This window comes from Anser cygnoides, chromosome 3, assembly GCF_040182565.1.
Source record: "Anser cygnoides isolate HZ-2024a breed goose chromosome 3, Taihu_goose_T2T_genome, whole genome shotgun sequence".
Taxonomy (NCBI): Eukaryota; Metazoa; Chordata; class Aves; order Anseriformes; family Anatidae; genus Anser; species Anser cygnoides.
The window spans coordinates 113,096,525-113,117,575 of NC_089875.1; the positions used below are offsets into that span (position 1 = coordinate 113,096,525).

Genomic DNA, 21,051 nt, shown 5'->3' on the forward strand with positions numbered 1-21,051 from the left:
AGGCACTGGAAGGCCACTGTAAGGTCTCCTTGGGGTCTTCTCTTCAGGCTGAACAACCCCAATTCCCTCAGCCTGGCTTCATAAGAGAGGTGCTCCAGCCCCTTGATCATCTTCATGGCCCTTCTCTGGACTCATTCTAATACTTTCACGTCCTTCTTGTGCTGGGGTCCCCAGAGTTGAGCTCAGTGCTCCTGATGGGGTCTCACAAGGGCAGAACAGGGGGGGACAATCACCTCCCCCGCCCTGCTGGCCACGCTGCTTTTGATGCAGCCCAGGATATGGCTGGCTTCGTGGGCTGCAAGCACACATTGTCGGCTCATGTTGAGCTTCTCATCAACCACCACCCCCAGGTCCTTCTCCTCAGGGCTGCTCTCAGTCCATTCTCCACCCAGCCTGTGTTTGTGCTTGGGATTGCCCCGGCCCAGATGCAGGGCCTTGCACTTGGCCTTGTTGAACCTCATGAGGCTCACACAGGCCCACCTCTCAAGCCTGTCACGGTCCCTCTGGATGACATCCCTTCCTTCCAGCGTGGTGACCACACCATACAGCTTGATGTTGTCAGCATAGTTTCCAGGAGGATCTGCTCCATGATCTTGCCAGGCACAGAAGTGAGACTGACTGGCTTGTAGTTCCCTAGGCCCTTTTCCCTTTTTAAAAGTGGGGATTATCTTTCCCCTCTCCCAGTCAGCAGGAACTTCACTAGACTGCCACAACGTCTCAAATATGATAGTTTAGTGGCTTAGCAACTACATCCACCAGTTCCTTCAGGAACCATGGATGTATCTCATCAAGTCGTATAGACCTGTGCAACTTCAGGTTCCTTAGATGGTCTCAGACCTGATCTTCTCCCACACTGGGTGTTTCATCATTCTTCCAGTCCCTGCCTTCGCCTTGTGGAGCCCAGGCCATGTGGCTGGTGCTCTTGTCAGTGAAGACTGAGGCAAAAAAGTCATTGAGTACATCAGCCTTCTCCATATTTCAGGTGACCAGGTCTCCCATTTCCTTCTGGAGAGGGCCCACAGTTCCCCTACTCTTCTTTTTATCACTCATGTACCTGTAGAAGAGATGGCTGGACAGCTTTTACCTCCTCCAACTATTGTAAAACTTTGGTGGCTGGGTGAAAGGTTGGCATTTGCGCCCTATCAAGGGAAAGACTGAAGCATAAACTCTGAAGAAAATCGTCAGGTTTGGCTCATCAGTAGGTCAGTTGCTTTTTGTGTTCCTCCGATATGGAGGAAGTATAAAGGAAGCAAAATACACATTGTTTATAAACTGAGTTACATTAGTTCTGCCGCTCTTGTTTTAATTCAAGATAATTAATTTGGCAGATGCTAGGAGAAATTACAGTGACCAACCATTTCTGGTGGCAGCAAGCCAGGATGGAATCACCCAACAGTTCAAGGAGATGTCTCTGTCTCATAGTGCAACCAGTGCAACCTACCAGCCTCTTCCTCTGTGCTGATCTCGTAGACTTGCTTTGTAGTTGATGGAGATAAGGGTGTTTCTGGGAACAGATTTCTGGAAGAACTGTGACCTGCTTCAGGTGCTCACCTCAAGATGTGATGATTTGTGCCCTAAAAGTGCCTATTTTTATCCAGTGGCTATAGAGGGCATGCGGATGATGTACATCTCAATTTACAGTGTATGTGTAGGCAATTGAATGAGGCCAAAAAGTTAGAAATTCATGACCTTAAAAGTAGGGTCCTCATGAGCCCTCATTAAATGATGGCACCTCATGGTGCCCTCATTAAATATATATGTATCTATCACAGTAATTGAAAATCAAGTCAGTACAGTCTCTGTGGCTAAGAGAGCAATACAGTTGATGAGTGTCTAGCAAATCTCACACTTATGTTGTAGATCTGCAATTGAAATGAATCCACCCTACCTGCTTCCTTAACCCACTCCTTCAAAACTGCAACTACTAAAATAATACAATATGGGTGTTGGAGATTTTATAGAAATAGATGATGGTCCTTCAGAAAGATAGGGGAAAATACGACTCTAGAGACGTATGTAACCATTTGTGCTACTATGGCGCAGCATACACTTCTGACATTTTTCTTTTGAGCTAAGTTTTCAGCTGCCCATAATGCAAGGAGAAGCAACCACCACCTGGTGAGAGAAACAGTCAAACTGAGAAGAATGGAAGTGAAGTTTCCTTGAGAGACCATGTTATTCTAGCTGGTCCTACAGCCATATGTATCTAATCCCTTGTCACAGGACTCGAGCCTCTGCTGAAAGCAGGCACCTAGGTGTTCAAAGACACAACTACAAAACCAGGATGGTGAATGCTACCAAAGCATTACACACTCAGGTGAATTGGTCTGGGCGGTGTTGATCTGGAGAGTTGAAAGGGAGATGCAGGAGTCATGGTCAAGTGATCATGGAAGGTGCTGTTCCTTCCCCAGACTCCTTCAGGAACATCAGGAACAGTGCAAAGCTGAAAATTAACCTATAGTTTTTCCTTAATCTTTCACCCAAGCTGCCTGCAGCAGCAGGCCAAGACCCATTACCAGAGAGATGGAGAAGCTAAAATGGGAGTGAATGTTGTTGTCCCATGGTCCTGGCCAGAGGTGGCTTATTATATCCATCTGTAGGGGAGTGCTCTTTGTTGCCCTCCCAGCTAACTTCTCAGCTTCCCACCAAATACCGAAGGTCTGGACCTTGCTATCTTCAAAAGAAAGCACTGGTTATCAGATATGCAAGGCTCAATCCAGCCTCGCTGGAATAAAGTTTTAAAAGAATGAAGGCAAGAGTTTGCACTGGAAAGAGCTGGATTTCCAACACAGAAGCTCATCAGCTACCCTGCTTTGGCCTCCGGCATCTCCAGGGCATCATTTGCACAAGTAAATCCGACAATGCCAGGGAGCAAGGACTGACACTGCTGTCAGCACTATGACATTGGTAAAAGGATCCCTGGCACATTTTCAACCTAGGACTCTGCTGAGCAGTTCCTGGGGCAATTCAGTCGTTAACACAGGCCAGGGCCTATTCCCACCCAACAGCTTGTGTGTGGTCATCAGACTTGGAGGCTGGGAGAGTTTAGTCATATGGACGTGGGCTGGTCCACAGCAATTGACCTTGGTGCCAAAGACTGGTCGTACAAACGTTTAATTTGCTTGTATAGATGTAGCCGAAGCGGCTAGTTCTGCTTCCACAATTGTGTCCACCTGGAGAACTCACGGGAAGACTTAACAGTCTGTACATTTACAGCCTGTCCTACACATACTGTACAGCCCTCACTGTACAGAGTAAAGACTTGAGAAGATTCAGAGCTGGATTCACTTGCAGTTTCCAAATCACTAAATCAGCAAGGCCCAGGAAGACCTTAAGTCTCTTTGTGTCTTTGGTTCGTATTAAAACAGCCAGCCCAGACTTAATCCACACTGCAGGGTGAGGTGCTGCAGGAAGGATATGGGCAGAATTTAACACCTCCTTGTTCCAGGAGCAAAGCACTTGTTAGCAAACCAGTAGCTGCCTGCCAGACAATTATTTCATTTCATTTCATGCAACCACATCAAATCATTTCCAGCTGCTCTTTCATTGTGGACACAGAGCGAGGAGCACAGAATGGCATATTTTGATTTACTGACCTGGTGGGACCAATGCGTAAATGACGGAAATAGCCAGAACTCCCAGTACACTACTGACATGACCCACAAGCAGTGATGTGGTCTTGAAGGATTTCTTCTATACCAGGAAGATGCATCACGTGTATTTTTTCTGCTAAATTCTGATGATCATATCATATGGGAACATGTTTTGTTCAGGTGCTTAAATAGGCACCTGGGGTTGTTCTGCAGGCTGCAAGGCACCTGAGACATCCACATGGTGCTGGCAGAGAAGGCGGAAGATGTAGGGCAGACCAACTCTTTCCTGAGAGCAGCTGCAGATCTGCCAGCACCCAGGGAGTCTCACGAGTAAGCATCCGAGATGGCGTCAGGTGCCTGGGCCTGCACGTGAGTGTTGGTAGGTAGGAGCAGGCGGGATGGCAAGGCAAACTGAGCGTGTTGCCTGCATCAAATAAATAAGGCAGAAATGTATGTTACCTATACACTAAAGTCAGCACAGCCCACGCCAGCTTGTAGGCTCTGCAAGGAGCTGTAGGTATGCAGCCAGGACCATGTGCCATCGTACCGCGTTAGCAGAGAGAGGTCTTTGCTAATAGGATCCCACCCTGTAACGGGCATCCCACCCTCTAATAGGATTTGGCATCCCACCCTGCAACGGGCCGGTGTGGTTTTGCACAGGCTGTGCCTGCCCAGGAGCCTTCAGCTTCAGTGGGAGCACAAAACGGGCAGGGGCTGTGGGATTTAGTACATTGCACCTACCTCTTCTTAATACCTGTACTGGGCAAAGATACATGGATGAGAAGCTTGTTTACGGTAAAGTTGTGTGAAGCTTGTATAGTAAGGCTGTGTAAAGGTCCCTTTGCTGTGATTTCAAATACATATATATATTATAACCTTGTATATATAATATATATTATATTGTTATGTATTTATTATGTATATATTACATATTTATATTACGTGTGTATAATATTATTATGTATTTATTAACTTGGGGGCTTTTTGAGACAGAGATGGGACAATGCAGAGGTAAAGATGCTGATCCTGCAACCGACAGTGACATTGGTGGTAGGGGGATGGCTGGACCAGATGATCTTGGATGTCTCTTCCAACCTTAAGGATTCTCCGATTCTATCACCTGGGCACGTCTGGGCTCCACCACGGCTCGCTGCTATAAATCCCTTGGCCGGGAGGTGGTGCTCCTGCCCCGGGAGATGTCCCTCGCTGCCAGCCCGCAGCTTTCCCCCTGCTCCGGTCCCCCCGCAGCAAGCCCCAGCTCCGTGGGCTGCGTGGGGATGGTCCTCTGGGAGGGGTTCTCCTCCTCTGCTCTGCTCGAGAGGCCCCGGAGTTGGTGTGGTGGTAAAAAGGAGCCTCCTGAGCTCCTCCGTTTGCTCTGTGGGGTCTTTCAGGGGAGGGGCATCTCTCCTAAGCAGCGCCCCAGCCAAACCTGCGTGGTGTGGGACACAGCACAGGCCACCGGGCAAGGACACACAGCTCTGGTGAGGAGGAAGAAAGGAGAGGAGCGGGGGTGGTGTGTCTGGCCACAGCGGGGAGCTCCTCTCCCTGGGGGGTTAGAGCTGGGGGCAGTGGTCTGAGCCTGCAGTGGCTGAGAGAGCAAAGGGCTTGGGTCTGGCAGACAGGGCTGCGGCACGGACAAAGCCTGCTGGAGCTGGGGAGATGGTGGTGGAGGGCTGTGTACGGTGCTTCCTTAGGCTCCCTCGGTGCCCACAGGAAAGCCCTGTTCCAGACTGGCCTCCCCTTTGGGACCAGCCGGTACCCTCTAGCTGCAGGAGAGCATTTCTCCTGGTGGCACCTCACACGGGGCAGGTAGGGATGGGGAGGCAGCGGAGGTGGCTCTGTGCGAGAAGAGCAAAACCTCTGTGGCAGCTCCCTCGGCTGGGCTCCTCCGTTAACGCTGTAGGAGCCATGTCTGGAGGGCTTGCTCTCCCGCCAGCAGCTATAAGTGGGAGGAAGGTGAATAATCAGACCGAGAAAAAAGCCCAGATGAAGAAAGATGAGTCCGAGCCACGTGCCAGCCTGGGCTACCTCTGTACCCATGGCCCAGCAGCTGCGGTCTGGGGCACTGGCAAGCGACCTGCTGGCTCGGCGCTCTTCAAAAACAAATGGGCTTTTAAAAAGTTGACCGGGCTCTCCACTGCATTTTGGCTTGCTGTCTTCAAGTGGCTTATGCCAGACCCTGCTGGCCAGCTGATGAACACGACAGGTTTCCCCAAGGGGAATGAAAAGCCTAATCCAAGGAGAGGTTTTTTTTTTTGTTTTTTTTGTTTTTTTTTTTCCAGGAGGGCTGAGCTCTCAGCATGGCGTTTCCACGTCTCCTGTCCCTTACCTACAGCACAGCATGCAAGTAGAAAGTGCTGCGAGACAAGCATGGCTTCACACATCGAGATCGCAGTGATGTGAGGTCTCGGGCCTGAGGGAAAGCAGCCCTACGGGGTTTGGAATCCTGATGTTACACGCATTGACTTCTTACCTTGATTTGCCTTATCTTCCCTGCCTATCACTGTGCAGACAATCAGAAAATAAATAAATAAATAAATCAGCTTGGCTTCGGTTTCCGTAAGTTTTGAAAAGACTTGCTAGGAGGTTTGGAAAGCAAATGATGCTGACTCTTGGTTACCTGCTGAGCTGGCCCTGCCGGCACTTGCAGCCCTCTCATTATAAGACATTTCTTAAGTGAAACCACAAGAGGTTTCTTGCACGGTCGCTACATGAAAACATATTCTTCCAAATACCCACAAGCGTCAGTACTGTGACTGCTGGAAACTTGCTCAAGACTTGAAAATTTGGTGGAGCCCCACTGGGCTTGGCTGGTGGAAACGGCCACAAACACCTCCGGCTGTGAGGCGCGGAGGAATTTTGTCACTGCAGGTTATTTTTGTTCTATCAAACCGTGCCAATGACAGGAAAGGTGACACGTTGCTCTGTGGCTGTGCCACCAGGTTCATGGTTACTCTTCGAGGATGTCTTTTGTGCCTCCGTCTCCTCCTCTGAGAATTCACTTTCCACGGCTGGTGGGGTGTTTGCCCTCCTGGTTCGACCAAGTATCTCCCTCTTCCCTCTGGTGAGGAGCACCTGCAGGGTAGCCCCCCCTGTGCCAGTGCCAGTCCCAAACAGGGGGTGCAGCTGTGGCAGGAGAGTCCACCCCAGCCAGGACTCAGCCCTGCGGCATAGAAGCAAACTGGGGATCTGCTTCACATGCAAAGGCCCCCTGACCACCAGGAGGGATGGATAGGGTCTAGCAGGAGCACCCCTTCCTTCCAAAAAACCCAACCGCTGTCTGGGGAAGGAAGGGAGAGACCGTGGTATGATGTAGGACCTCTCCCTGGCACACAAACCTTGGCTTTGTGTTATTAGGGACAGGTTCTTGGGGATACAGGCGAGGAAAATGCAGCCCCTTATCTTTACCTTAGGTTCTGGTTCATTTAATGTTACGAATAGTGCAGTGGGACATCTCAGGGCTGTGTTTTTCAGTCCGTGCTGGAGTTACCTGGGGATTTGTACGAGTAAAGAAGGGGTGGAGCAAGGAAGCAGGGCTGGAGCCAGCCTCACCACCTTGGTAGAGGGCCACCGTGGGCCGGGGAACGTCGCTGTGCCTGCAGCAATGGGGGCGCCCTCGGGAGGAGCGGGTCTCTGCCGGTGGAGTCAAGCGGACGTCGAATCTCCCGTGGTTATACGGGTGTTTTTTCTGCATAAACTTGCTAATTGAGTTGTAAAATAAAACTCCGGCCTTTCCTCTCCAATTTCTGCTGCTGCAGCAGCGTGCTAATTTGGTTTTGGAAGGGGGCTGGTAGAAGGTGGCCCTTTGCCAGCGTGAAATTGTGCGCGGCAGAGAGAGGGGGGAGCGGGGAAGGGCTGGGGCAGGAGCTGGGGCTGCACTGTGTGGGACCGGGGCACTTCGGGGACATCCTGCAGCTGGGCTGGTGCAAATTCATGCCCAAAAGGGTTTAGAAGAAGCTGTGATGGAGAACAGATGGGAAGATCAATGCTCATGCACCTCCGTAGATGTTGGGTGGTGGAATGGAAGGGCTGGGGGATGCACAGCAGGGCAGGATTTGCTCCTTGGGCTCTGCGTGCCCACGTGTGTGTCACCTGGGGCTGTGTGGGTGTCTGTGTGCCTGTGTTCGTGCCTTCGGATGGGATCTGGAGGTGGGAACCCAGCAGCACGTGGGGGGGACTGGCGCTGAACAGAGGTGCTGGTCTGGGGCTGAAAAAGCCTCAGGGGAGAGAGAAAACTCAGGCTCTCCACTGAGTCAATAGATATTTTATTTTTTTTATAATGATAGGCGGGAAAAATGCAGTCATGGTTCCAATCCCCTTGAATTTGGAGGAGCTGGTGGTTCCTCACGAGTGACAGACATTATTTTTGCACCTTTCACCATTGCCCATGAAATGGTCTGGACGAGAGGAATCCAGGCAGGAGGCTCCAGACTTCATTGCAAGAAGCCCTGATGGACATGCTGGGTATTTTCTAAAGCTCAGCAGTCCTTCCCCTCCCATCCTTCCGTCCTTCCCCTGACCCTTTCACTTGACCATGACACTTTCCCCGAACAAACTGAGGGAGTGGGAGCCCCCACGTGGGGCATGGTCCGTGGGTATGGGGCCACCGGTGGAGGTGGGGAAGGTTTAGGGTTAGGGATGGGAGGTGTGGGACAGGATGGGGCTTTTCCACCTTCACATCTTTGGGGTGGGATTTAACAAGGGGTGAAACGCAGAAGAAAAGCAGCCAGTGAAGGCTTCAGCCTGCCCTTCCTCTGCCTCCTGCCCCAGCCAGGTGAGGGCTCCTGGCGGTCACAAATTGCTGGGCAAGTGGTGACGATTGTGCAGATTGGACAAAGCGTGCAAAAGTAAAGCGCGGAAGCCACGCAAACATCATGCAAACACCACTGAAGCCATGCGAATGCCACGCAGGCATTGTGCAAGCCGTGTCGGGCGTGCAGACGGCGAGCAAAGACCGTGCAAGTGTGCGAGGCGTGCAAATCGGGACGTCGTCCCGGGAGCTGCGGCGGCTCCTCGCCGCTACGTGCACGGACGGAGCAAACCCGCCGGTTGGCATTAGAAACCCGCTGGTGATCCCGCGACCAAAGCACCTGTAAAACCCCAGCCGAAAGAAATGCGAGAGGCCGGAGTGACAGCGCTCGTGAGAAGCGATTGTTTGGGGGGGTGGGGGGGGGGGAGAGGAAAAACGCCGTGTTTGTTTTGGCGAAACACCTACATTCCTTCCAATAAATCATCACAGCGCTTGTTTTTGTATTTGCGGAGAAATCGCAACAGACATAACCAGGGACTTAAGAGACTTGAAATAACATCCTAGTAAATACCCCACATTGTTATTTTAATCGAGACCCAAGGAAACATCTGAATTTTACCAAGGAAACCCTCCGTGTGAGGGAAAACATCAGCCCGCAGCCCGGCCGGGCTTTGTTTTGCTGTGGGCTCGGTGTCCCGGGGCGGGCAGAGGGTCCCCGGGGCCACCGGTGTCCGGGTCCCCCGGCTGGGGTCTGCATCCCCAGCACTGCGGGGTGAAAACCCCTGCCCCGAAGTGCTCGGGGACTGGGGTTGGGGATTGGGGTTGGGATTGGGGTAGGGATTGGGGTTGGGGTAGGGATTGGGGTTGGGTTTAGGGTAGGGGTTGGGGTTGGGGTTGGGGTTGGGGTTAGGGTTAGGGTTAGGGTTGGGGTTGGGATTAGGATTGGAATTGGGATTGGGGTTGGGGTTAGGGTGGGCATTGGGGTTGGGGTTGGGGTTGGGGTTGGGGTTAGGGTAGGTATTGGGGTTGGGATTGGGGTTAGGGTTGGGGGGTGCCCCTACCCAAATGGCGGAAGGGAAGGCATGGGTGTCCCCTCCAGCCTGGCACCGAGGGCTGCCCTCCAAAGCAAGTGCTGGAGGTGTCCCCTCCCCACAACAAGGTGCCCCCACCCCAAATAACTCTCACCCTGCATCACGCGGGTCCCACCTCCGTTCCGTTACCCCCTCCACCAACACGCTTAGGGTCTCCCCCACCACACACAAACCCCATTTTCCCATCCATCCCGAATCGGGCTTCCCCCCCCTTCCCCCCCCCCCCCCCCCCCCGATCCCTCTTTCTCCCCATAACCCCTCCGCGCACTTAGCGACTCCCCCTACCCCATTTAGGAACCACGTCGGGGGGGAGGGGGGGGAGGCTCACCTGCGGACAAAGACGGGGATGGGGGGGGGGGGAGAAAGGGAGGGGGGGCGGAGGATTTGGGGCGGGGGGGGGGGGGCGGAGGATTTGGGGCGGGGGCGGCGCCCGGGCGGGGCCGCGCTGCCGGCAGGGGGCGCCGCGGGCGGGAGGCGACGGCGGCGGCGGCGACGGCGGCGGCGAAGGCGGCGGCGGCGGCGGCGGCGGCGGCGCCGGGGCGAAGGACGATGCTCAAAAGGCGGCGGGGAGCGGCGGCGGCAGCAGCACCGCGCCGAGCGCCCCGGCCGCCGCCATGCGCCTCCCCGCCGCCGCCGCCGCCATCTGCCTCTGCCTCCTCGGAGCCTGCCGCCTCCGCCGGGGGCTGGAGGCAGCCGCCGTGCTCGGCCAGCCGGCGGCGTCCCCCCCGCGACCCTCGGCGGCCGCGCCTTCCTCCTCCTCCTCCTCCTCCTCCTCCTCTTCCTCCTCCTCCTCCGTCTCCTCCTCCTCCTCCTCCTCCTCCTCCTCCTCCTCTCCTCCGCCGCGCAACGGCACCGTGGTGCCCCACCACTACATGGTGGCCCTCTACCAGCGCCTGGCCGCCCGCCGGGGTGCCGCCCGCCCCGCCGCCACGGTGACGGGCTTCGCGGAGCGGGGGCGCAGCGGTGAGAGCCCGGGAGGGGGTGGCCCTGGGGGGCCGGGGTGTGTGTGGGGGGGGGGGGGGGTGCGCGGCGGGATGGGGTTTGTAGGGGGGGGAAAGGGGGGGGAAGGGGGCTGTGCCGGGGGATGGGGAGCGGGGTGGGGGCTGCGCAATGGGATGGGGGTCGTTGGGGACCGGGGTGGGTCTCGTTGGGGACCGGGGTGGGGGCTGCGCAATGGGATAGGGCTCGGTTGGGACCGGGATGGGGGCTGCGCAATGGGACAGGGCTCGGTTGGGACCGGGATGGGATCTCCGCAGTGGGACAGGGCTCGGTTGGGACCGGGGTGGGGGCTGCGCAATGGGACAGGGCTCGGTTGGGACCGGGATGGGGGCTGCGCCATGGGACAGGGCTCGGTTGGGACCGGGATGGGATCTCCGCAGTGGGACAGAGCTCGTTGGGGACCGGGCTGGGGGCTGCGCAAAGGGATGAAGCTCGTTGGGGACCGGAGTGGGGGCTGCGCAGTGGGATGAGGCTCCTTGGGGACCGGGATGGGGTCTCCGCAGCTGAATGGTGATCCTTGGGGAGTGGGATGGGGTCTGCGCAATGGGATGAGGCTCCCTGGGGAGTGGGATGGGGTCTGTGCGGTAGGATGAGGCTCCTTGGGGAGCGGGATGGGAGCTGCGCAATGGGATAGGGCTCGTCGGGGACCGGGATGGGGTCTCCGCAGCGGGGTGAGGCTCTCTGGGGAGTGGGACGGGGTCTCCGCGGTGGGATGGAGATCTTTTGGGAGCGGGGTCCCCCGTTTCGGGTACGGGGCTGTGCGCGGTGCGGGACGCCCCTTCCGCGGTGTGTTCATAGGGAACGGGGCCGTGCGCGGGGATCGGGCTCCGAAAAAGGCCGGGGGGGGAGGGTGGGGGGGGGATGCAGGGGGTGGCGAACGGGGTCGTGGACGGGGTTGGGGCTGGGGGAGAGCGGGGACCGGCCCGGGGCGGGTACGGATGCTCAGGCAGCGAGGGTAGCGCCGGGGATACCGCTGGGGCTGCGGTGCGGGGTGCGGAGATTTTGGGGCCGGGACGGGGACGGAGTGCGGCTGCTCGGGGGGCTCTGCCTCGAGGTCCCTTTCCCCTTCTCCCCCTTTTTCCCCCCCCCTTCACACCCCCAGATCTAACGCTAAGCATCGAACAGACGCACAGGCGCGCTTAACGATGTATTTTTATATATGCCCGTGTACCCATCGCATCCTCCCGACAAAGTTTTCATGGGAAAAAAAAAAAAAAAACAAAAAAACATTAAATCAGAGCCCCCCGATCGAAATACGATGAAAAGCCAAAGGGAAAAGCAGCCCCCCCCCCCCCCCCCAATCCGGTGGGTGCCGCTGGGGTGCGGAGCCCCCCCAGCCCCCTGCCCGCTGCGGGGCCGCATCCTGCTGGCGGTGTGGGCAGGGGGCTGGTGCTGGGAGCGGCCGGGGACCGAGCGGGGTCCGGGGGAAGATGCTCCGGCGGGAGGGAGGGCAGTGCCCCGCGAGCTGCAGCGCAAAACGAAACCAGATGCACTCTTGAAAGGGATCTCCTTATCTGGCCTCGCAGGAGTTTTAGAGCTGCTTTAAAAGAAAATAATCATAATATAAATGACGGGGAGAAAAGTCTTTCCCACGAGGAGCACGGTGCGGGCTGTGGCGCGGGGGCATCGGGCTCTGCAGGCACAGGTTGGGGTAACCGCGGGGCTGGGGCTCGGCAGCGGCGTTTGCTGCACGCCCTGGTCGGGTTAGAGAGGGGAAAACAAAACACCAAGCCTCCCAGAACTCATTCATCTTCCCCTCTGCCACCGCTTCTTCTTGTATTTTTTTTTTTTAATTCACATCTAGTGTATTTAATCAGTACCAGAAACTGCACGAGTCTATGTTCGGGCTTTGGATCCACCAAAAATAGTGACAAAAGCAGGCTGGGCTCACTTTCAGCTCCTGTGCCAGACACCCCGAAGCAGCATCCCCGACGGGCGCACCCTGCCTGCGAGGGAAAAGGAGATTTTTTTGCAGCATTTTCCTTGGCATGGCCGAGGGCTGGAGGCGGGGGGGACAAAGGGCAGGAGCACCCGGTGACAGCCTGCGCACTGGGGACTGCGCCGCGCGGTGCCGGAGGGGGCTTCCCGTGCCAAAACGGGTGCGGGGCGGCAATGTGCCCCGCAGCTGGGGGCACTGAAACGCTCAGGAGGAGGCAGAGGACACCTCGGGACACCGGGAGCCGCTTCCATTCCTCCCTCCGTCCCTCCTTCCCTCCCTCCCTCCCCGCCTTCTCCTCCCCGTTTTGTTCCCACCACCTCCAGGCAGGATGACCCTGCTGGGACACACTGCCGCGTCCCTCCCCGCTGGGATGCTCAGCGTGCCTTCTCCCCCGTTCGCTCCTCGCGCCTCTGCAGCAAGAGCTTGGCTTCAGCTGGCTGGGTTTTTATATTCTTTTTCTTTTTTTTTTTTTTTTCGGTTTGTGTGTTTTTATCTCTTCCAGATGCCTCCCTGTCCACCCCCGAGCAGCGGTACCTCTTCGACATCTCCAGCCTGCCCGAGGCAGAGGAGGTGACGGGCGCGGAGCTGCGGGTCCTGCGCGCCCTCCCCGAAAACCGCAGCTTGGCCCTGTCCCCCGAAGGCACCTTCCACCACCTCCTCCTCTCCACCTGCCCCAGCCGCGACGGCGAGGAGCCCCGGCTGCTGGACTCCAGGGCTGCAGACGTTTTGGACGCGGGCTCCTCCAGGTGGGAGGTGTTCGACGTCTGGGAAGCGCTGCGGGGCCGCAGGGAGAGGTCTCCGTCGGGCAAGCTGCTGTGCTTCCTGCTGAGGATCGTGTCGGATCAGTCGGGGCGGCTCCTGCCCCCCCGGCAGCTGGGCTTCAGCAAGCCCCGGCCGCAGCCCCACGAGCGAGCCCTGCTCGTGGCCTTCTCCCGCACCCAGAGGAAGGAGAACCTCTTCAAGGAGATCCGGGATAAGATCAAGGCTCTGGGCAGCCCCCCGTTCCTGGAGCCCCCCGATCCCGGCCGGGAGGCGTACCCCAAGCGGAGGAAGAGGAGGACCGCCGCCGTCGCCGGCCGCGCCGGGGGCAGAGGCCACGGGAAGAAGGCCAAGACCCGCTGCAGCAGGAAGCCCCTGCACGTGAACTTCAAGGAGCTGGGCTGGGACGACTGGATCATCGCCCCCCTGGATTACGAGGCGTATCACTGCGAGGGGGTGTGCGACTTCCCCCTGCGCTCCCACCTGGAGCCCACCAACCACGCCATCATCCAGACCCTGATGAACTCCATGGACCCGGAGTCCACCCCCCCGAGCTGCTGCGTGCCCTCCAAGCTCAGCCCCATCAGCATCCTCTACATAGACTCCGGGAACAACGTGGTTTACAAGCAGTACGAGGACATGGTCGTGGAGACGTGCGGCTGCAGGTAGCAATTTCTGCAGCTCTCTCCCTCCCTGCCCCGCCTGGCAGCCCCATTTTATATATATAAATAGAAATATATATATATATAAAATATATATATATATATATACATATGCATCCTGGTGTGTGCCTTCCCAAAAGACAAGCTAAGAGCCCCCTGCCCTCCCGGGGCTGCCCTGGCCGTGAGCCTGGGAGGGATGGGGAGACCCACCCCGCAGACAGCTTCTTTCTCAAAGTTTTGGGGTTTTCTGCCAAATTGCCTCGGCGGAGGAAGGTGGGAGGGACGGAGCGTCGATCAGCATCGCCCTCCGGCCGTGGCAGCGGGGTGCAGGGGCGGTGGGAGCTCTCTTTTCGGAGTGTAAAAGGACACATCTTCGGTGTATCTGGGGAGAAGCAAAGCCCCAGGTTCCCCAGGGAAGAGCCATTTAGCTTGGGTTCTTATTTTTCCAAATAATCTGGCTATAAAAAGGCCAGGCTCCACCCCACCTTCCTCTGGCACCAGTTTTACAGCGAGCTCCATCCCTCCCTGCCTCTCCCCCGTCCCCTGAGGGAGCCCGGATCCACCAAAAAAGAGACTTTTAACTCGCAAACAGCTGAGCTGGGTAGAGCAGGGTGCTCTGGGCTGTGCTAAGGGGACTGCAGCATTTCAGGAACTCTGGAGCTGAGCATAAATCATGCCTTCAAACCAGAGAACCTGGCATCGGCAAGGAGCTGTGGGAAGCCGTGAGGGCTCTGCTCTGCCTTGGTGGCTTTTGGTACCGAGCTTCGGCCTCGTGGCTACATTGTCATAGGTCAGGGATGGGTTTGTACAGGTTTTGCTTTGGATGGATAATTTGTTTTTTTGCTGGTGGTCAAGCTCTGGCCTTATAAATATCGGTGCTCACTGGCTACAGGAGTTTGCCTTGGGGGAGAAAAATCCCCGCTGAATTTTTTTTTTTTCTTTTTTTTCCTGTCGAGCTCCTCATCCTCCATCTCAGGGGCATCTCAAGGAGCATGGCCGTGCCAGCAGCTTTTCTTGCTGCTGGTGTTTCTGTTTTGTTTTTTCCCACTGTGGTCACCCCGCGTGGTGAGGAGGGGCCGGGGAGGGCTGGCAGGTCTCACGCCGGGCTCAGCGTTAGTGCCAGCAGAAATCACAGCAGGAGGAGGCTGGCACCACGGTGTGCACAGAGTCACCGAGCTTCCCCATACCACGTTTTTCAATCCCTGATGGTTTTCTCACTGCTGAAACTTCTTTTTTTTTTTTTTTAATTTTTCATGTTTTTCTTTCTTTTACTCCCTCCCCTTTCCTCCAAATATTTGCGGTGGAGGTTTTTGGGCAGTTCAAAACCAGGCAAGCTATATATACGTATACACATATATGCACATATATACACACAGCTCCTGGCAGCCCTGCGGGCTGGTGGCTGCTGTGAGCCTCAGCCCCCTGCCTGCGGGACAGGGAGCTGTGTCCGAGGGCACATCAGCACCCTTGGGAGAGAAGTTGTGGCTCGTTTGCTGAAGGTTCACAGCCTGCATCACTGAAATAAATGAGAAGAGGGAGTTTCTGGGGAGAGTGCAGAGTGCTGGCGACGATGCTGTCTGTGGTTTCACCCATGCAGGAATCAATCACCTCTCTCTAAATCGGGCACGTTGTTTTTTGGTGAAGATCTCTACATTGGGATAGGTAAGGCTAGGTCCTGCTGGGGGCTTACTCTCAAGGGGGAAAGTCATCGAAACCATCCAGTAAAATTGCATTTCTGATCAGTCGCCTCCTGCCTGAGCTGATTTTCGAGCACATGTAAGCATTATAAATAGGAGACGAGAGGCTGAGCGTGGACAAAGGTGAATTCAGTAGGCTCGGGGTGATTTGAATGGAGAATTATAGGTTCCCAATCTGCAGTATTTATACAACCTTTCCAGGAAAAAAAAAAAAAAGACAACAACCAATTCCATGCAGAATATATTCTGCTGGAGGATTTGTCTGACCTCCAGCACCAATTTTAACTGCAGGCTATAATTACAGTGAAGCTAGAAATATCAGGCATTTGTAAAGAACAGTGTGTGTTCAGTGGGCTCCACCACTTGCATGGGGTGGTGATGGCTTAGGAGCAGGGAAAGTTGCAGAGTGACCCAAAAACGATTTGAAAGCACTGAGCTGGGATTTGGGGAAGTGTGCATGGTCAGACCAAGCCTGGTGCATGTGCCTTGCCTTAGGCTCGTTGAGGTCTATAAAACCAGAGCCTGTGCTTAAGCCTGGTGGGGTCCCAAAGCAGGGACAGGCAGAAGCTAGATCTTTTGTGCCCAGTTTAACTGCCTGAGTGCCCACGGTGACTTCTGGCCCAAAAAGGTTTCCCAGGAAATGCTGATTTTTGCCATTTTCCTTTTCCATTTTTTAAAAATGAGTAATTGCTTTTTAATTCTCTTAAAATAACACCCCCACACTTTTTGCATCCTGCTTCAAACCAGATGTAGAAGGGAGATGAATATCCTCTGGCACAGCAATGGATGTTCGTAGCTTTGCCCTGGCATTGCTGCATCGATGCCAGCAGCCGTGCTTCTGGTCAGCAATGGCAGATGGAGCAACCATGCCCTCCTTGGCTGTTTGCTGATGCTTGGCGTACCCATGAGGAAAAGACTGGCAATGTACCACTTTACGTAAAGAGCAGACCCCAAGCCTGCCTTCTGCTCAAACCTGAGTGCCAGCCAGTTCTGTGTGCATTTGCACCATCTGGATTTTAACTCACATCTTGACTGCACAGCTCTCGCTGCTGGGGAAAGCTGGGAAGGTCTGCGGTGATTTATTGGTCACACTCCCTTTGCAAAGCAAGCAGCCACTTCTCCCGTTGGCAGTTTTAGGCCCCTATCCCACAAACCTTGAAGTGTTTTTTCAGTGGTGGTCACCTTGCTGGCTCCCACGTAACCGCAGGCACGTGGGGGAGAGTTTTTCTGCCCCTCCTGTCTTCAAACTGATCTCTGGTAAGAGTGAGGTGTTGTACCAGCTGGTGCATCTAACACGCTGAGTTTTGTTATAAGTTGGTTTATGTCTTCCATGCCAAAACCATCTGCCCTTACTCTTTTAAGGCTCTTTATTCATAACGCAGTGCATTGCTGTGTACGTGGAAATGCAAAGCTCTCTCTGAAAGTCAGTTATGCTGTATCAGCAAGTGTCCTGGACCTTTAAAACAAACAAACAAACAAAAAAAAAAACAACCAAAATTTGGAACTCTTGCTGGTAGAAAACGCTAACCAAGGACCCCACCCTACATCTTGAAGGATATTTTACAGCCTTGCACCTCAGGACACATGTAGGTCCTGCTTTCCCTTCTGCTGGTACTGGTATCAGAGCAGTCCTCCTGAATTGGCTGTACTGGAGAGGAGCCTGGTTTATGCCATGGAGGGGGAAGCACAAGAGGCTGATGCACCCATGTTTAACTTTAGGATGAGTGGAGTAGAGCAGGAAGCATTAGGCAGCAAAGCATTTTCAAGTACGTTACTATTAAACATCCTAAACCAAAGCTTGATCTATTCCCAGAAGTGGCCCCAAACGAAACCTGGCCATTTTTCAGCAGGTTTTGCTCTTCTTTTTTTTCTTTTTTTTCCCCGATTTTTTCTGTCATCGCCACTCTAGCATTCAGTCTGATATTTTGTGAGCTCGTTTTTTATTCTTGATACTTGTGTTCATATTTTGGGTTTTCAGAATGGGGAGCACAGGGTTGGGGAGTGGAGAAAGTGAGGACGGGAAGGCTGAGGGAGCTGCAGGCACCATCTGTGGCCACGAGCATGGGCCTGCAGGGCCACAGGTCTGGTGGGGTCGAAGGTGGTGGGAGGAGAGGACTTTTTCATGATGAGTCAGACGTTCAGGTGCTTTTCCCAATGGAAACTTTCCACTTTGCTGTGTTATGAACCTTCAGTGGTGTCACCCAGGTCTCCACTAGTGGAGGATTAACAGGAACAAGACACTGGGTAAGGCCCGGCCTCACTGAGTGCTGTGGCGCCGGCTTTGGTCTCAGTGTTGAGAGAGATGGCAGCATTCTCCATGGTGTTCCTCCATGAAGAAGTTTTTTCTGCTTCCTCAACCCTGCCTAGAAGAACAGAGAGGAGGGGAACAGAGAGGAGGCTGAGCCTAGGGCTGCCTTGCTCCCTGCTGGTCCCTAGGCCGAGGGCTCGCACCCGTAGTGCTGGCAGCAGCGGGACATTAAAGGACTTCCACAGGGCAGGACAAGGAATGGTTGCTCGTGGAGACACCAGGCCTTAGTCACTGAGGAGGTGCTGAAGTGCCGTGGTTGCTTTGGCTGTGGTCAGCTGAGACTGGGGCACTTTCCTTGGGCAGGGAGGGGGTGACCACGCTGGTTACATTCATCCCACGTGAGCACGTTAACCTGTGGGATGTAAGTCGTGCCCCAAAAGAAAGGCCTTAGTTTCTGAAGTGCCGTGCCTCTGAAAATCAAGCTCTTAAACCTTAGCTGTGGGGTTTGATCCAGCCTTGACCCCTGAAGTCACTGGCCCCGCATCACACTCCTGCTCCTTGCTGGCAAAGCTGGTGAAGGCGCTGCTCCCAAGAACTGAAGGCACTTCTGTGCAGGGAGGACCTGCTCTGTTCTCGGTGCTCCCCAGCTTAGATGCAGCCCGGGGTAATGCCAGTCGTGCTTGTATATCCAGTTTGCCGAATTACCACATAGCCTATCAGTGCCTGTTCTTTTTCTGAAGTCGGGTCAAGACTATCTGGAGCTCTTTTGACAAAACGTGCCTCTCTGCTGGTCAGTCATGGTTTTATTTATGTCTTCTTTCCTTTGAATAGAAAGGAAAATATCAATAAATGAAAAAGGACTCAAGTTCCCAATAGCCGTATCTCTAGTAGTTAATTTTTTGAAGCAATACTTGTATCCCTGTGTGTGCCTCTAAACTATCCATGTATTTGTTCAGCTTTTCCAGGTTTGAGTGTGTGAAATATCTCTAAAGAAGATAGTTCTGTAAGTGATGGTGTAAATGCATTGTTTGTATGTATTCTAAAATTTAAATAGATTGTACATATTGGATTGTAAATGAACTGTAAACAGCAATCTATATTTTCTTGAATATATTATATAGCAGTATATATTTGTTAAATAAGTATTCTTGTATACTCTTCAATAACCTTTTTAATATTTTGTACAGATAAGTTTATTAAATATTTTATTGATAAATAGATTCCTGCAAGAGTTTTTCTTTTGCTGACTTGTGCCTGTGTATCAAAACCAAATGGCTCATTTTAGAGCGTCCTTCATAAGTCATACTGACTTCCTGGGCTACCTAGGTTATAAAAAACAAATACAAAAAAGCCATTCATTTTACACTGCCTTCCCTGGCAAGCTCAGGTATTTTTCACTGGAAAAAGTGGAAGAACAGTGAGCGTTTGCAATGGATTTGTCATCCAAAGGTACATCCCTTTTCTTCCCTGTGCTTCTGAATACAGTTCTGCCTTGACCTGTAGCTACCCAGCTCCGGCCACTCAGCCAAGCAGGGTGCTCACCATTGACTTGAATGGGAAGCTTTAGAGGCTCAGAAACAAAAAATTGAAGGGGTAATATGACAACTGGGGGAAATCCCTCATGCTCACATCATGCTTGTGACCACGCAAAGCTTTCCTGATGGGTTTGACTTGAGCACAAGACTTTGCCTCTGCAGGAGCCTGACATCCAGAAGTCACTGCAAAGGGAGCCCAAGGCATTGGCCTTCCTAAGGAGGGGTGGGACGAGCCCGGTCTGTTTGCATCTGGTAAAAATATCCCATTAGGAAATGAGGAAGAAATTTTGGATTTCAAAACTTGGTAAATGAAAATATACTTGGAAACATATAGTGGGGAATTCTTTTCCCCCAGATCAGGCCTAGTAGTTTCATTCCTGTTAGGTATCACTGGTACACATGGTACATATCCTAGTATTCTAGCGATTAGACTGTATATTACTATTACTTTTTTATTTTTTATTACATATTGATTTTAATACTGGTTTTTATTTTTTTCTCATTCTCCTAATTCCCTTCCTCACTCTTTCAAAGCCTTTTATTTTTTATTTTTAATAGCTTAATAAAGCACACTGGGTCATGAAACCCTTTCGCATTCTTAGATGAGAACTTTAAAAGTTATGGGGCATCCAGAAGGCAGGGAATTTGTAAGATTAGGTTGTCTTTATATGAAGCACATTCTAGGTGGGGCTTCAAATAGCTATATGACCTTTTTCTGATCTGCTTTCACTAGGATTGCATAGTTGAAATAAGAGAAGTTTCAGGCTGAGTGAGCTGCTGTAGCATGGTTCCTGCAATGGTCATCACCAAAGTGACTTGGGGACAGCAGATGAATGTGGTAGGGTTAAGACTGCCTCCAATACATCTCCACCACACACAATATTGTGAACATGCAGATGTGGAGTAAGGCATATTTGGAAGCATGGAAGAGGCCTTCAAGGCATTGGGTATGTGTTTCAGCCACAACAGAGCAACCTCACTTTCTAAAATCAGGAGAAACAACATGGAGAACTGATGATGGGGGGGTTGCCTGAAGGACTTTAATATTAATTTTCACAACACTGGTATTTTCTAGTCTGCCCCTTCATCTTAAGCACACACAAACACATGGTTCATCTGGAGACGCGCATGGTGATTTCTTCTCCCGGCGCACTTGAGGTGACATACCAAAAACGAGCCATCTTTCGGGCACCCTCACATACTCATTTACAGTTAGATTGGCTGTAAATGTACATGTAGCACAAGTTCTCTGGTTAGGCGTGTGGGGGGGGTTACCACAGTGTCTGCCTGCTGCATGTGCAGTTTTACAGGAAAGTATTATCTTAAGTTATTTTCAACAAAATTTGTAAGGGTGGGACCAAATAATTATTCACAGGAATCCAGTCATGTCTTCAACAAAATCTAATAGGACTTCAGACTATTCATGTGATTTACAAAATAAACTACTTAATCTTCAGATATATTCTGAAAACCAAGCATTGCCATGGTCAATCCATATCTGAGAGAAATCAGAGGCACAGCAGAGACAGATAAGATGTCCAGGGACACTTCTACACATAGTGGAAGACGGTGCTAAATGAGGACATAGTCTGACTTGGGCATCTAGTGACTTAACCCTAAAGCAATTGTCCTTATTTAGTAATAACTAAATAGATAGATAGATAGAAAGGTAGGTAGGTAGGTGGATAGATAGATAGATAAATAAGTTGGTGCCTGCCAGGACCTCAAGAGGGAGATCTGGTACCCCTGTATTTAGATCAGATAGATTAGATAAATTT

The 21,051-nt window shown here is 53.1% G+C and overlaps 1 protein-coding gene across 1 annotated transcript; it reads left to right on the plus strand.

Moving 5' to 3' along the window:
• The first annotated feature begins 9,959 nt into the window (after positions 1–9,959).
• Positions 9,960–15,830, plus strand: GDF7 (growth differentiation factor 7). The gene is made up of 2 exons (XM_066995005.1): positions 9,960–10,397; positions 12,875–15,830. The coding sequence occupies exons 1-2, from the start codon at positions 10,049–10,051 to the stop codon at positions 13,798–13,800; spliced, it is 1,275 nt and encodes a 424-aa protein (XP_066851106.1). The 5' UTR covers positions 9,960–10,048; the 3' UTR covers positions 13,801–15,830.
• Positions 15,831–21,051: the final 5,221 nt, after the last annotated feature.